General features: G+C 40.5%; 1 protein-coding gene across 19 annotated transcripts in view; it reads left to right on the top strand.

Moving 5' to 3' along the window:
- The window catches only part of LOC139480555 (microtubule-actin cross-linking factor 1-like), a 275,708-nt gene that overhangs the window by 166,771 nt on the left and 92,738 nt on the right, over nt 1–16,199 (top strand). For all 19 annotated transcript variants that reach the window (XM_071263682.1, XM_071263686.1, XM_071263685.1 and 16 more), the window contains 11 exons: nt 2,137–2,252; nt 9,045–9,151; nt 9,658–9,777; nt 10,639–10,734; nt 10,999–11,129; nt 12,160–12,417; nt 12,941–13,145; nt 13,804–13,932; nt 14,399–14,476; nt 14,932–15,093; nt 15,745–15,849. In XM_071263682.1, coding sequence (XP_071119783.1) covers nt 2,137–2,252; nt 9,045–9,151; nt 9,658–9,777; nt 10,639–10,734; nt 10,999–11,129; nt 12,160–12,417; nt 12,941–13,145; nt 13,804–13,932; nt 14,399–14,476; nt 14,932–15,093; nt 15,745–15,849 — 1,507 coding nt within the window. The remainder of the gene's footprint in view (nt 1–2,136; nt 2,253–9,044; nt 9,152–9,657; nt 9,778–10,638; nt 10,735–10,998; nt 11,130–12,159; nt 12,418–12,940; nt 13,146–13,803; nt 13,933–14,398; nt 14,477–14,931; nt 15,094–15,744; nt 15,850–16,199) is intronic.

Below are 16,199 nucleotides of genomic sequence, written 5' to 3'. Positions count from 1 at the left end.
GTTGTCTATATCAGGGACATACTAAGTCTTGTCATTGTACTTTGAATGCCCCATTAGAGGCTGATTAGATCCACAATTCAGGACCCCAATGCCCTGTCAGAAGGGTGGACTAATCATTAAGTTGTGTTTTCCTGAGCCTATCGACTGTTTGCAGACCAACATGATATAACTACAATAACGCACCACTCACTCACTCACTCATGACGTTAAACCCCATTTCACCTCACAATCTTCAAGCATGTGACAAATTGTTCCTGTCATTGAGCATTAACTGATTAAAGCTTTGAGTTCTTGCCACCCATCCCCATGCTCATTTGTTGCTCTAGTTGGATGATCTGTGGTTGAGGAGGGTCATTTCAGGAGATGCGCTGAACTTGACCAGTGAAAGAGATTGGCATTTACAGTTGATGTGGAATCCATCATGGCCCTGTGGGGATTTTTGGCACAATACTTCCGTTCCATTCACTCACCTATGAAATTCTGGGTCAGAACAGGGCAACAGAACCCCCAGCTTTACAGCTGACAGAGATGAGGATCATTATACCTTTATAGTATGGTTGTTGCTCATGCTGTCAACCACCATTGCCTCTCCCCTTGGTGTTTCTGAGTATGACACCAGAACCCCAGTTTGTAACCGCTGACTAAGAGTGAGTGAGTGAGTATGGTTTGAGCAATATTCCAGCAACATCAAGGGGCTTCACACATTGTACCCATGTTGGGAATCGAACCCGGGTCTTCGGCATGACGAGCGAATGCTTTAACCCCTAGGCTACCCCACCGCCCCCGCTGACTAAGATGAGGATCAGTTGGTCATGCTATCAACCACCAGTTTGCCACTCCATTGGTAATTCTGAGTCAGAATAAGACACCAGCACCCTTTACTTGCCGTAAGAGCTGGCATTTATAGGACCCTCTAAATCTTTAACTTTTTACATTCGTGTTATGACAAGGACACCTTGACTTTCATGGCTAATTTTGGACAGAGTTTATGGTCTTAATAAATTCTGATCGGTTGACGGTATTGTCTAATATTAAACTTGGCTTTTTCACGCAACCGATAACTCAATATGTTTTCAGTGGTCCCAAGAACTTGCCCAGTACCTGTAGTACAAACCACCGATTTTCCATAACCAAACGCCCTACTAACCTAAGTGTCAAGAATACCCAGCTTTTTAGTATAACAGATGATCCAGTGGCCACCATCGCGTACAGAATGCCAGTATCTGATAGTATTTTCCTTGCTGCATATCACAGTCATTCCCATCACATCTCCCTGGTATAGGTGTCTGCCTAGATTTACATCTATGCGTAGTCTCCCAACTCGGCTCATAGCCAACCAGATAAAAACACTTCTTTCTTTTTTCTAACGAAGATTTTCAGCTGATGCTATGTCTCCTTTCTGCTCATCTTAAATTGTGATGAACAGTTGTATAAATTGTTTACTTGAAATTACTGATTTGCGAACCATTTCTGCTAATTCCGCTAATCATTTTCCTATGTTATATTGTCAGTTTTGGTGGCGAGTTGATGTTTAATGATTATTTCAAGTAGATAGTTATCTTTATTGCTGTGTAAATTCTAGGAAGGAATTTGATTTTTTTGTTCCTTTTGCATGTTTGGGGGATTCTGGGAATGTTTATTGATATATCTTCTTGTAATGTTTATAGAAAATCTGTGACTGTTTAGGTTCAGGAGACATTTCAAATCTGATAGAAAATGTAATGAATAAACATACTCTGAGGTTTGTTTTCATTTGATAAGCAAGTGCTTGAGCAGGATTGGATAGCTCATGATGAAATATAAACAAACAAAGACGGCCATTGTGTTTATCTTGTGCTTATCTTATACTTATCACATGATGTAATACAGTGTTTAAAATTAAGTCTAGACAGACAACTTTTCAACAGCAGTGATCCATTTTCTGAAATTTTGATTTTTCAAGATAAGGAACATTATCAGTTTTATTTTTTATTTTACAGATTTGTTTGTTATTTTGTTTTTACACTTCAGAAAAAAACACTTTCTTCTAGGATCTGTAGAACAAGTTGTGATAAAAACTCTGAATTTGATAACCTTTGTCAGTATGCTGTGCATATAAGGTTTGACAATAAGATCCATGTACAATTCTGTTTCCAGACCGGATTTGGTGGACTTCCGGAAAGCCAGACATTGCAGCAACAAACAGAACCTAGAGACAGCTTTCCGATTATATGAGAGGGAATATGGAGTTACCAGACTTCTTGACCCTGAAGGTGAGGACAAAGGGAAACAACTCATCGTATCAAATTATCAGACATTATTAGAACTGCCAGGTCCAAAGAAGTTATACCACTCACTCACTCACTCACTCACTCACTCACTCACTCACTCACTCACTCACTCACTCACTCAACTCACTCACTGCAGTGAATGCTTTTATTTTGAGATTTCAAGGATGTTAGTCAGGTCTTAAAACCTTAGAATGTGTGTCCCCAGCAACCTATGTTGGTCTGAAGAGGCTACTTAATGGATCAGGTGGTCAGACTCTGTGACTGTTGATAACATGTCCTTGTACCCTGACAGTGTGGAGCGCTGCTCATAATATCAGTCATGCGATTGTCTGGTCCAGATTTCGATTATTTTCAATCTCTCTCTCTCTCTCTCTCTCTCTCTCTCTCTCTCTCTCTCTCTCTCTCTCTCTCTCTCTCTCTCACACACTCACACACACACACACACACACACACACACACACACACACACAAAATCTTGGCTCTATGATTAGCAGAGCGGGTCATACCCATTAAAAGATGGTACTTGTTGTTACCCTGTCTGGCGTTAGGCATAAAGATAAAGGGGCTAAAACAAGGACTGGTCGGCTCAGTCAGTATACTGTGTCTGACAGGAATATTCATTTTAAACTGCGCCACGTTACTTCAGTGGGCTAGCACTATAAAATTGGCACACACACATGCATGTCGATATATAAGTGCAATGATCTTGGACACAACATTAAACCCCATTACACCTCACCACCTATTAAAATGAATATATTTATCTGGTAAAGTTTCCCACGCAAGTTCCAACGGAGTAACTTTGTAACCCCTACTCTCCCTTCAGTGTGTATACCTTCCTATGTAAATGTGTAGTCTAGGACAGATATAAGTAGGTTTGGAAGTGGGCTCAAGTAGAGTTAACCTGATACGTTTATCACACAGATCTTCAGCCTGTAGATTAGACAGTTTTTATAACCTGAATACTTAAGACACCTGACTTGAAACAAGTCTTGAGTATCTTGGCACGGTCGATACAATGCACATCATCAGGGCTGATCGTAGTTAATGTTTGGCCCTTAATAGGAATAATGTAATACACAGTTGCACCTTTGAACTAAGTGGCTAGATATATGTTTACAGAATATCTTGTTGAGGTGAAGATGATTGAGGATTGAGTGTTTTTCCCTGTGATTATTATGAGAAGATTGTTTCCTGTCTGAATGTAACCTTAAAGTTTGATACAAGCAGAGTTGTGTCCCTTATTTGTGAAGATATTCAGCTTATTGGTTACACACGAACAAATGTTTTCCGTTAGACTTCTGTAATAACATTATATTTTTTTTTGAAAAATAACTAAGCATTCAACAGCTTTTACCTGTACATGTGAGCACAGTCTGGCCTTAGAACAGAAATGAAAACAACAAATTTGACTAGCTTAGCCAGCCCTGTTTCTGAGTACAGGACATTAAACACACCACCCCAAGCATAAGTTATAATGTTGAAAAAGATAGCACAAAATATAGATAAAAATCATCAGTTTTAATTACTTGATGGATGTACTTTTCAAAACCATAATCTTATACAAAATCATCCAATCACAGCTGCCAGGTGATTCGATCTGCACTGAAAGCTCTCTTCGAAAACTGCTTGTTGAACAGCTGATTCTGAACGGTGTAGTTGAACGGTGTAGTTGAGACTGTAGTTGAGGCTGTCCCAAGAGCCAGCAGTTTCCATCTTGAAGGGAGACAATGCTCCATGATCAATGTAATTACTTTCGTTTGTGAAAGTTAGACATTGTCTCTTTGTTCTTAGGGTTATCATTAACTCCTAATTTGGTGTACATTATAAAAATGGAACTGGGAACTGTTGTTTTAGAGTTGTAAATTAAATTTGCTGTGACTGCCAATTAACCAAGCTTAGTCCCCCTTTAAGGCACTGACATGAAGCAGTATCTGGCACAATTTCTTTCAAGTCTGTTAATCTTCGCTTGTGACAGCTCATATGTAAGGGATTAAATTAGTCTGTCTACAGTCCCTGAACCATATTATTTTCCCTTCCGCCCAGCCCTTACTGTAACGCTGTAGCCTTAAATGAAGCTAAGTCCACAGTTTCAGAATTTCCCATCCTCAGTGTGGACTAGTCTAGGGTAAACTCTGCTGAGAAATATACACAAGAATAAGTTGGGGGGTCAGTGTACTCACAGGCTTTTGGCACCGCCTGATGTCAGTATCGTTCTGTTGGCATTGTTTTAACCTGTGTAGTAAACATCTAAGATCTGTTCCACTAAAGTGGGGGCACGGGGGGCCTAGTCGTCTAAGGCGCCGCGATATGCAGTGCAGAGTTGCGTCCCTTGGGCACGCCAGAAACCTATGATTGTGGGTTCGAATCCCGGTCCGCCCCAATTATGTTTCTAGGTTTGTCAGCACCATACCCGTGCTTGTGGGTTTCACCGAAGTGGTAAACGTCTGAGACCTGCATCGCTTAGGGCTTTCCACCCACATTAAGCTGACATGCTGTGATATAACTGGAATACTGTTAAAAGCGGCGTTAAACCCAACTCACTCACTCACGCTACTAAAGTCTTTCACCCACTTAAAACCATCAAACAAGCAATAACCCGAGAACTTGTTCTCCCAGTGACTTGAAACTGGTCATATTAAATACGAGACAAGACAAAATACTGAATATAATACTGGAGATAATACTTATCGCATTGATATGGCTCACGACTGATGACTACTGCATCAGATGTCATCTCCTTGATTATTTCTGAAGTTGGTAAATTCCGAAAGAGATAACAACCTGTTTGCTTTGACTTTGAAATGGATGCAAGGGCAAACGCAATTACGATACTAAATCTCCTGAATCTGTTTGTTTTCAGACAGTAATACTATTATGAGCATCCCCCTGTATTTATGACATTTGATAATGTCAGGTAAAGTCATAGCTTGTTTGTTACGGAAATAGTGCCAAATGTTCAGGCGAGGCTGTAGGCTGTCTGACACTGTGAGTGATTCTCCACATTTCAGCTACATTATGGGTGTTGTGAAATGTTTTGACGTTTTTGACAGTTGCTGGTACTACTTTTGTGAAATGTCAAGGTTATTCAAAACTTATGTAAAGTTTGTTGTCTGATGCAACCACTTTCGGATTCCAAGACAGAAAAGGTCTCCAGTTTTTCATGCTTGTCTTTCCATCGGGTGCCTAGGACGGAATAGGTTCCCGGCACCTCATGCTTGTCTTTCCATCGGGATTCTAGGATGGAATAGGTTCCCAGTATCTGATGCTAGTCTTTCCATCGGGATTCTAGGACGGAATAGGTTCCAAGCACCTCATGCTTGTCTTGCCATCGGGATTCAAGGACAGAATAGGTTCTTAGTATTCGATGCTTGCCTTCCATCGGGATTCTAGGACAGAATAGGTTCCAAGTATTTGATGCTTGTCTTTCCATCAGGATTCTAGAACGGAATAGGTTCCCAACACCTCCTGCTTGTCTTTCCATTGGGATTCAAGGACGGAATAGGTTCCCAGCACCTAATGCTTGTCTTTCCATCAGGATTCTAGGATGGAATAGGTTCCCAGCACCTCATGCTTGTCTTTCCATTGGGATTCTAGAACAGAATAGGTTCCCATTATCTGATGCTTGTCTTGCCATTGGGATTCTAAGACAGAATAGGTTCCCAGCACCTCATGCTTGTCTTTCCATCGGGATTCTAGAACAGAATAGGTTCCCATTATCTGATGCTTGTCTTTCAATTGGGATTCTAAGACAGAATAGGTTCCCAGCACCTCATGCTTGTCTTTCCATTGGGATTCAAGGACGGAATAGGTTCCCAGCACCTAATGCTTGTCTTTCCATCAGGATTCTAGAACGGAATAGGTTCCCAACACCTCCTGCTTTTCTTTCCATTGGGATTCAAGGACGGAATAGGTTCCCAGCACCTAATGCTTGTCTTTCCATCAGGATTCTAGAACGGAATAGGTTCCCAACACCTCCTGCTTGTCTTTCCATTGGGATTCAAGGACGGAATAGGTTCCCAGCACCTAATGCTTGTCTTTCCATTGGGATTCAAGGACGGAATAGGTTCCCAGCACCTAATGCTTGTCTTTCCATCAGGATTCTAGAACGGAATAGGTTCCCAACACCTCCTGCTTGTCTTTCCATTGGGATTCAAGGACGGAATAGGTTCCCAGCACCTAATGCTTGTCTTTCCATCAGGATTCTAGAACGGAATAGGTTCCCAACACCTCCTGCTTGTCTTTCCATTGGGATTCAAGGACGGAATAGGTTCCCAGCACCTAATGCTTGTCTTTCCATCAGGATTCTAGAACGGAATAGGTTCCCAACACCTCCTGCTTGTCTTTCCATCAGGATTCTAGGATGGAATAGGTTCCCAGCACCTCATGCTTGTCTTTCCATTGGGATTCTAGAACAGAATAGGTTCCCATTATCTGATGCTTGTCTTGCCATTGGGATTCTAAGACAGAATAGGTTCCCAGCACCTCATGCTTGTCTTTCCATCGGGATTCTAGAACAGAATAGGTTCCCATTATCTGATGCTTGTCTTTCAATTGGGATTCTAAGACAGAATAGGTTCCCAGCACCTCATGCTTGTCTTTCCATCGGGATTCTAGGACAGAATTGGTTCCCAGTACCTCATGCTTGTCTTTCCATCAGGATTCTAGGACAGAATATGTTCCCAGCACCTCATGCTTGTCTTTCCATCGGGATTCTAGGACAGAATTGGTTCCCAGTACCTCATGCTTGTCTTTCCATCAGGATTCTAGGACAGAATATGTTCCCAGCACCTCATGCTTGTCTTGCAATCAGGATTCTAGTACAGAATAGCAGGTCCTTTTACATGATCTTTCTGGAATACTGCTGACAGTGATCTCACTCACTCACTCACTCCAATGATCCGGCATAATTATTAAACCTATACTTAAGTTGAGGTTCAATAAATGGTACAGTTGCTCCATGGCTGATCCTGTTTCATGCTGTCATGCTGTAACGCAGCAGTATAGGCCTTGCCATGCTGTGCAGATCATGCCAGTCAGTGTAATTGGCAGGTGAATATTTTTTTGGAATGTAAGAGGAATATGTGTGTCTGTAGTAATCCTTGCGAGTAATTGATGCACGGAAATTGATGTAATTGGATGAGTTAGTTTTTCATTTCAGCCGAGATGTTTATTTGTCAGGTTAATGTATCACGATGTTTATCAGCATTCCCGCGTGTTACAGCATCAGTAAGATCATGCCTGTTTGGAAGACGAAGTTTACCTGACATCTGTCAGGATAATTATATTTATCCTTTTCATGATTTAAAAAAAGACTGATTAAGTCATATTAAATGAGAAAAAATATGATTAATTCAATATTACGTTTAGTAAAGCATTATGTAATGATAAAGAATGCTAACGTTCCAGACTTGAAAATCATCAGAGTGGAATATTTTAAACTTAGACCAAAATTAAAAAGAAATTTATTGTTATTTTGTGCATTGGGTGTTTTTAGCTTGTTAAAGTGCCTACTCATCTGCCGAAGGCCAAGGTTTTATTCCCCATGGGTACAAAGTGTAAAGCCTATAATACTACTAAAAGTGGCATAAAACCTGACTCTCACTCAGGCGCTGTAGTAGCCTCATCACCCTGAATGCCCAGATTTGATGCCCCACATGGGTACAATGTGTGAAACTCATTTTGGGTGTCCCCCGCTGTGATATTGCAGAGAATTTATAAAAGCTGTGTGAAACCCACTCACTCACTCACTCACTCACTCACTCACTCACTCACTCACTCACTCACTCACTCACGTTTGCCTGCACCAGATTGGACATTGTAGGTATAAGCCAAACGGCACACCCTGTTTTCAGCAATAAGGTCTCCAAAGCCAAGTTTCTGTTTCATAGGTAAATAACACAGACCACAGCAGGCTACACACACAGCCAGTTAAGTGCAGGCAAATGTACAGAAAGTGGATGTGTCCCCGATGTGTGTGCCCAGATGTAGAACACTTTGTGTGTTGGTAGAACGCCCACATATGTCCTTGTCAGAGATTCCCATCTCAGTACCATAGCAACCTTGTTCTAACAATATCGCATTAGTTACATAATGTTGTTTTACTGTTATTAGCAGTGTAGGAAATCAGTTAAATGTTAATCATAGTCAATATGCTCTATTTTCCACCTAAAAATATATCAAATATTGTCAAGAATAACAGCAGTTTTCAGCCCGCCAAACATGATCACACACAAGCAACCAGGTCATCAAGTCATACCTCATTGTAATTAGTCCTGCACCAGGGCCCCGTTTCACAAAGCAATCGTAACATTACGACTGTCGTAACTCCCATAGTTTAACATAGGCTTACGACAGTTGTAACGGTATGATGACTTTGTGAAACGGCCCTAGGCTGGAATATCTGCTTTTGATTTAATCCTGGCCTTTATCCAAGACTAGATGACAAAAATTAAACGAGTCTGTCTAGCTCTGGGAAATAGACATTAGATTTGAATTCTTTTTGATTTAAGCATAGAAATTGTTTAATAAAAGATGTCATCTGAAAGATCTCATGTGAAAGATCTCATGTGAAAGATGTCATGTGAAAGATGTCATGTAAAAGATGTCATGTAAAAGATGTCATGTGAAAGATGTCATGTAAAAGATGTCATGTGAAAGATGTCATGTAAAAGATGTCATGTGAAAGATGTCATGTGAAAGATTTCAGTGTACATAGCAGACACCACGATGTGGGGTATATGATGTGTACTTACGTGATGTTTGTATCCTCAGATTTGGACGTACCCGACCCCGATGACAAGTCTGTGTTGACCTACGTCTCCTCCCTCTACGATGTCTTCCCACAAGTCCCCACTGTCGAGCAGTCACTCAGAGACAATGTATGTACTTCCCCTGTGTACCCATTACAGTTGGGAAAGCATCTAGTCCTTGTAGCTTAAAAATTAGTTTTTAGAGAAACGTTCTGTTTTTAAACATTTTATTATTTTCATCTATTTTTATTATTTATGGTATATTCAGATATAAATATTAAAAAAGAAATGAATTAAGTTTTTTTAACAATCCATCAATAAGAAAATGTAGAGCAACAACAAATTGATAATTTTGTCTTTAGAACCTTCTCACCCCATACAAATACGTATTGGATACTCTTCTGTGGCTCAGACGAGGAAAAAAGTTATTTGATTAACATTACTTTTGTGATGTTTATAAGCTATTGCAATGTAAAAACAGAGACATTTTTTAGCCTTTGAAAGCAAGAAAGGTCATTAATTATTTTTTTTTAAATCTCTTCAGCGTAGTCCCCTTTTAATTGTGTTTTGATGCTGTTGTGTGTTGATGAGGCAGTGCGTTAATGGTGCTGTGTGTTGTTGCTGTTGCTGTGCAGGAGCGTCAGCTGAAGGTGGAGGAGTACCGCGACCTCGCCACCGCCCTGCTCTCCTGGCTGACTCCCACCACTAACATGATGCTCGACCGCTCCTTCCCGGGCAACCTGATGGAGCTCAAGGTATGTGCTCGTCTTATGTACATCCAACAATGTGTGTGTACTTATAGTGCACTAGGCTCCATGCACAAGGTGAACTCACAGAGCGGTAACATTATTACATCTCCATCATGGACTGGCAAGATGATTATATAGTATGTTCTTTTACAAGGTGTTGTATGAGAAATTACTGGCAAACGTGGGATTTACTGTGTTAAACATGGTGCTAGGGAAGCCTAGTGGTTAAGGTGTTTGCTCATCATGCTTAATCCCGGGTTCAATTCCCAACATGGGGTATGGTGCCCATTTTGTGGATGTTGTTGAGCGGTGTTAAACCATACCTCACTCGCTCGCTCACTCACTCAATCACTCACTCACTCACTCACTCGAATTAGTCCTCAGCAACCCATACTTGTCGTAAGAGGCGACTAATTTGATCAGGTGGTCAGGTTCGTTGACTTGATTGATGCGTATCATTGTATCCCATTTGCTTATATTGATGCTTGTGATGTCAATCACTGAATTAACTGGTCCAGACATGATTATTGACAGACCGCTGTCATGTAGCTGGAATATTGCTGAGTGCGGCGTTAAACAACAAACAAACAAAAACAAAACACTCACTGTGTTGAACATGACATTGATTCGCTCAGTGTTTTTAGTACAGACATGAACGCTGTTTTTATATGTACAGTCAGCTACGGGTATAAAGAACTCAAATGGACCACTAATTTTAGTTTGTTATAACTGTAGTTTGTTATAAACATATATACAACATATGTACAGCAAATGGCCGAGACCAAAAATTAAGTTCGTAATATACGTCGCTTTTTTTATTAGCATGTTCGTTATAAACATATTTGACTGTATTTGTATTTTATGCAGAATTTGCTGGCTGACTTCAATAGATTCCGTCTGGAAGATTTCCCAGAAAGAATGGAACAAAGGAAGAAGCTGCTCAAACTGTGGGAGGAAATACAGGTGAATACTGATACATCGTATCTTTGACCCTTGTCAGAGCAAAATCATGGATAGACCTTCCTGTGGTATGAAATCACCTTTAGAAAAATGTGGGTGATTTTTAGAGGAAACACTTTGTTATTACTTGTTTGAATGTGACTTTTTAGGTTGAAATTATAGATAAACCTTTCAGTGGTGTGACATTACAAGGTGTCTTATCTGAATATGAAAAATATCTTTACAATATTAATGGATGATGAATACAATTCTTTCCTTGTGTGGCAGCAACTCTCCACAGACTCCGCCCATCCCGGGATAGAGGAGGAGTTTAGTCCGGACAATATCAACCGATTGTGGAGCAGATTCGTCTCTGCCCAGCAGGAGAGAGACATGGCCCTCCAAGCAGAGATACTCAGGTGAGCTATAGACACAGGGGTTCTATATCCGGGGGGCTGTGTGGGGATGATACATGACGATTATTATGACAATGGTGATGACAATAGCAATGATGATAATTCTAATGATTCCTTGGTGTGATGTGATGAAGATTTCTCTCATTGAGTGACGGTGAGAAATGAGATATTTTTATGAGTGGCATAGAAATATTTCACGAGACATATGAACTATCTTATTTATTATGTACTTTCTCTGTAGTTGTCTACCTGAAAATTAAATTATTTAATTTCAAATGTAAAACCTTGAACGGTTTCATCACCCCTAGTAATTGCGAATTAAAACGTAGTTCCGTGTTTGCAAATTCTTAAAATATATAAACAATAGTAACGAAAAATACTTGAAGTCACTAAACTTCTTTATCATACATTTGGATATGATTATTTAAAAAATCAACTTCAACAAAAACATATTCTTGAAAGCCATGAGACCGCTGTTGGAAGCGATAAAAGTACAGGCTGGTCAATTAACAAGATTGGTGCTTTGCGGAATGAATCATCTCAATTGACGAGTTTAATGAGAAATTTACAGTTAATAACAAAACATTTTCAAGAGAATAACCAATGGCAAGAAGCCATATTAACTCCATAAATGACCCTCTGTCAATATTTTGCCTTGTCAATGTGGAACTTCCGTAAAAAGGAAGTCAAAAGCTTATGTCAGGGCCAGACACTTACGATAAAGGGAGACAATTTGCAGGAGGTAACTCTTGTATGATAATAGTTCCGTTAAAGTGTTCAATGCAGTGAAATATCAAGTGTAATGTTCACTGCAATGAAAAAATCACTTTTCTCAACTTGAGAAACCTCATTCTTGAACACTGAAGTATATGTTAAATGGGCAGTCGGGTAGCCTAGTGGTTAAAGCCTTCGCTCATCACGCCGAAGACCCGGGTTCGAATACCGACATGGGTACAATGTGTGAAGCCCATTTATGATAAATGATCATAATGATGATAATGGCAGCTGTGATAACTAACGATGATTCCTACAGGTTGGAGAGACTGCAGCGAGTAGCGGAGAAGGTGCACCGAGAGTCGAAGCTAAATGAGGACACTCTGGTGGATCTGGAGAGGAAGGTGGCGGAGGAAGAGAGGAGGGTGGATGTGATTCACCCCTTCGAGGCCAAGCGTAACTGTGATGCAATTGACCGGTCAATCAAGACCATAGAGGACAACATTCGTAACCTGTTCCGAGACATTCACAGTTTACAAGATGGACGATATCCTCAGGCAGATCAAATCTACAGGAGGTGAGGATCTGACAGATGGAATGTATGAGTGTATGAGCTGATACATGGATAATCATGAAACGGATATATATGTATATTCTCAGCATCATAATTGACGGGTCATGCAAAAAAGTAAGAAATAAAAGTATTAGTAAAATGTTGCATTTTCAACTTTCATGAGTGCAGTTCAGATACATCTGGGGCGGTAAGGTAGCCTAGTGGTTAAAGCGTTCGCTTGTCACGCCGAAGACCCGGTTCGATTCCCGACATGGGTACAATGTGTGAAGCCCATTTCTGGTGTCCCCTGCCGTGATATTGCTGGAACATTGCTAAAAGCTGCGTAAAACCATACTCACTCACTCACTCACTCAGATACATTTTGTTTGAACCATTTTATACCCACATTGACTGTTACTTGTACATTGGACACGCATGGGCTAAAACATGGTTGTCCACTTATGTCTCACAGTTAGTGCTTGAGAAAAAGTGTTTTAGCTTCTCATGTCTATAACATGTTAAGTATGACCTCTGTTTGTCTCTGCAGGGTATCGGACCTTCAGACGCGTGTGTCGCAGCTACGCACACAGCTGTACAGCAACGTGGTGCAGCGGTTGCTGTCAAGGTCCTACGTGGAGGAGGGCCGCACCATCACCAAGAGGAAGGAGGTCATCACAGAGGTTCGGATGGTGGACACTAACCCCGCCTTCAAACACTTACAGGACTGTCTTGACTGGATCGAGGAGAAGCAGGTGTGTACTCAAGGTCAAGATTAAGGTCACTGAGTGGGAGGGACGCAGTTTATGCATCTAATTTCAGAGATTTTATTGAACACAGGAGTATTTTTGCGGTCATGAATGTGTTTGTTGTTTAATGCTGCACTCAGCAATATCACATCTTTCTCATGTCAGTGTGTAATTAATCGAGTTGGGACCAGGACAATCCAGTGATTGATATCATGAACGATGACATGCAATGAACCATGTCATAGAGCCTGCCCTCCCGATCCATATATTCACCTCTAACAACCTTGGGAACCTATGTTCTTCCCCGGAATCACCACAGGTCTTGCTGTCAGGAAGGTCCCCGTTATTACCTGCATGTGTATTGAGTCATTGAGTATTGTCATGCCAAAGACCCGGCTTTGATTCCCTCAACATACTCCCTCAATCACTCTGATGCGATATATTGAGAAGTGGCTGATACAGATTCCATCAGGTGATATCTAGGCATACTTGGTATGATACCTAGGGAGATAAAAATGATATTCATATGCTGCCTGATCCATTGGAGGTAGTAATGGAGGTAGTAATGTCATGTTACTTTCTGTACTTTCGTGTTAGCTTTCTCCTCCTTGGTGTGGAGTATTACAAGTCATTATTTACAACTATATATTTATCTGTGTTTCAGCAATCCCTCGAGTCAGCCGAGTACGACAATGAGCTGTCCCGTATCCAGGCCCTGCTCCAGGCCCACCAACGGGTCCACCAGGAGATCCTTGGCTTCCGGGCTCAGGTCGACAAGTGTATAGCAGACCGGGTAGGTGTTCTCAGTTTGGTGGTGGTTGATAGCATGAGCAACAAGCCATGCAGTCAGGTATTAATGACACACAATGGCCAGGTCACACATTGTCTCCATCCCAACAGCATTTCATCCTGCAATAGGCATGGAGTACGGGGCAAACTGAATTTCGTCATGCAATGAGTATGAGGATCTGTTCTGCCTGGAATCACCATGAAAGTTTATAATTAAAGTGTAACACGTATACCAGATGCTTAAGTAATATTTTCTTTTTTCAAAATTCTTCATATTTTCTCTATGAATCTCAAACATTTTAACATGATGTTGCAACTTCATTATTTCCTTAAGACACATGTAGTTTGTTCTGGTAAAATGTTTTTTAAATGAATATTAATTGTTCCATCTATAGCTGAGCATGTGGCTTGTTAGTGTTTCATGAGGATGTTTTTAGAATAATACTGATGCCAGCCAATTTTGTTTTCAGAGAAGTCTTTCAGGAGAAGAACAAAAGCTTTACACCCAGACTCTTTCCAAAGCAGAAGTGGCTTATTCCCTGTTAACGGTGGGTGCCATATACTCAATATTAATGGAGTTCTTGTACAATTTGGGGAAGTCCCTAGATTAACATATAATAGAAGAAAACTTCGAGTCCCTGGAACCCCCTAATTAAGAACATTGATATTCCTTTTTCTTATAGGGGCGGTTTAGTAGCTTAGTGGTTAAAGCCTTTACTTGTCACGCCGAAGACCCGGGTTCAATTCCCCTCATGGGTACAATGGGTGAAGCCCATTTCGTGTGTCCCCTGCCCTGATATTGCTAGAATGTTGCTAAAACCATACTCATTTAATAACTTTTAAATCCCAAATGATAAAATATCTCAATTTCACTTATTTCACTTTCTACAAAAATATTTTGTATTTTCAATCACTTACTGAAAGACCCTAATCTGTTTTCAGAGGATCATAATATTAACTTTACTTCACAGAACATGTATCAGTATTTGGTTTGTATCTCTAGAACACGTCCGTACGCCGTCAGAAGTGCCTGGAGTCACTACATGACTTTATCCAGGTGGCCACAGCAGAGCTGGTGTGGCTCGGACACAAGGAGGGCGAGGAGACGACCCGAGACTGGGGCAGTCGCAACATCAACGTCGGGGAAGTCGATGAACAACACAGGGTAGGTTCAGCATTTGTGCTCCTCATTTGAAGGTGACTAGATGGCCTATATTCTACAGAGTTGTGTCCCTGCTAATCTTGGGTTCATACCTTGAACATTATCTGTGGTTAGTCAGCACTTGTGTGTTATCAGTGTTTAAGATGTCTTCAATTTGCATCGTATTAGAGTAGAATTAACTTATAACCACTGCTGTCCATCAAACTACATGATAGACCAATCACAAAGTCAGAAATGATACACACGCTGCCTTTTTATCCAACAACTTCAAACCAATTACCGAAGTGATAGATAGTTGTCAGATCAACTTTTTTATATATTTTGTGTATAGCACAATTGCTCATCATATTTGGATCCAAACTAAAGTTTGAGCAATTAGTAATGTGAGAGATTAAAAAAATAATTTAAAAAAAATATTTCTACAACTATTTATATTTGAAATATGTTCAATATGGTGTAAAAATATGAACATCTTCCTAAATGTAACATGCCATGTGAGAAGAAAATTGCAAATTAAAAAAATTAATTACATGTGTGTGTGACTAATTCTTACCTTCTTGCTGGGGGCATGATTAAGTCTACTCTGCAATGCGTTAATTGTGAACCATGAGAGCCATGTTGTATTCATAACCTGTCATTTGTTTGTTGTTGCAGGGCCTGGTCCGACAGCTAGAGTCCCGCGAGTCCCAGTTCAACGCTGTACAGGAACGAGGTGGTGCTATGATTCTAGACAGACATCCAGCAGCTAAGACTGTTGAGGTAACAATTGCTTTACACTGCACTCAGCAATGTTCCTACTACAGTAAACTACGATTTTAATTTACACGCTTATAATAAACTGACAGATACAACAAATTTATTGTTTTGTCCCTGTTTATATGCTGTATATATGCTTAAACTAACTACGGTTGTAACGAGCTAAAATGAGTGAACCCTTAGGGTTCGTTATAATCGTAGTTTACTGTATATGACGTCTACCCATAAATAGTCAGGTAATTGATATTATGTATGAGCAATGACCTATGTCGTTGGGGTACAATCAACCAAATGATGAGCATTTAATACTATCTGATCCATGGAGTTATCTCTTACAGCCGACCCGTGAAGAT

The sequence above is a fragment of the Haliotis cracherodii genome, unplaced genomic scaffold, assembly GCF_022045235.1.
Source record: "Haliotis cracherodii isolate W230 unplaced genomic scaffold, xgHalCrac1.p SCAF_4, whole genome shotgun sequence".
NCBI classification, from domain to species: domain Eukaryota; kingdom Metazoa; phylum Mollusca; class Gastropoda; order Lepetellida; family Haliotidae; genus Haliotis; species Haliotis cracherodii.
Note: the sequence above shows the minus strand (reverse complement) of the source record. Positions and strands in the feature narration are given on the sequence as shown.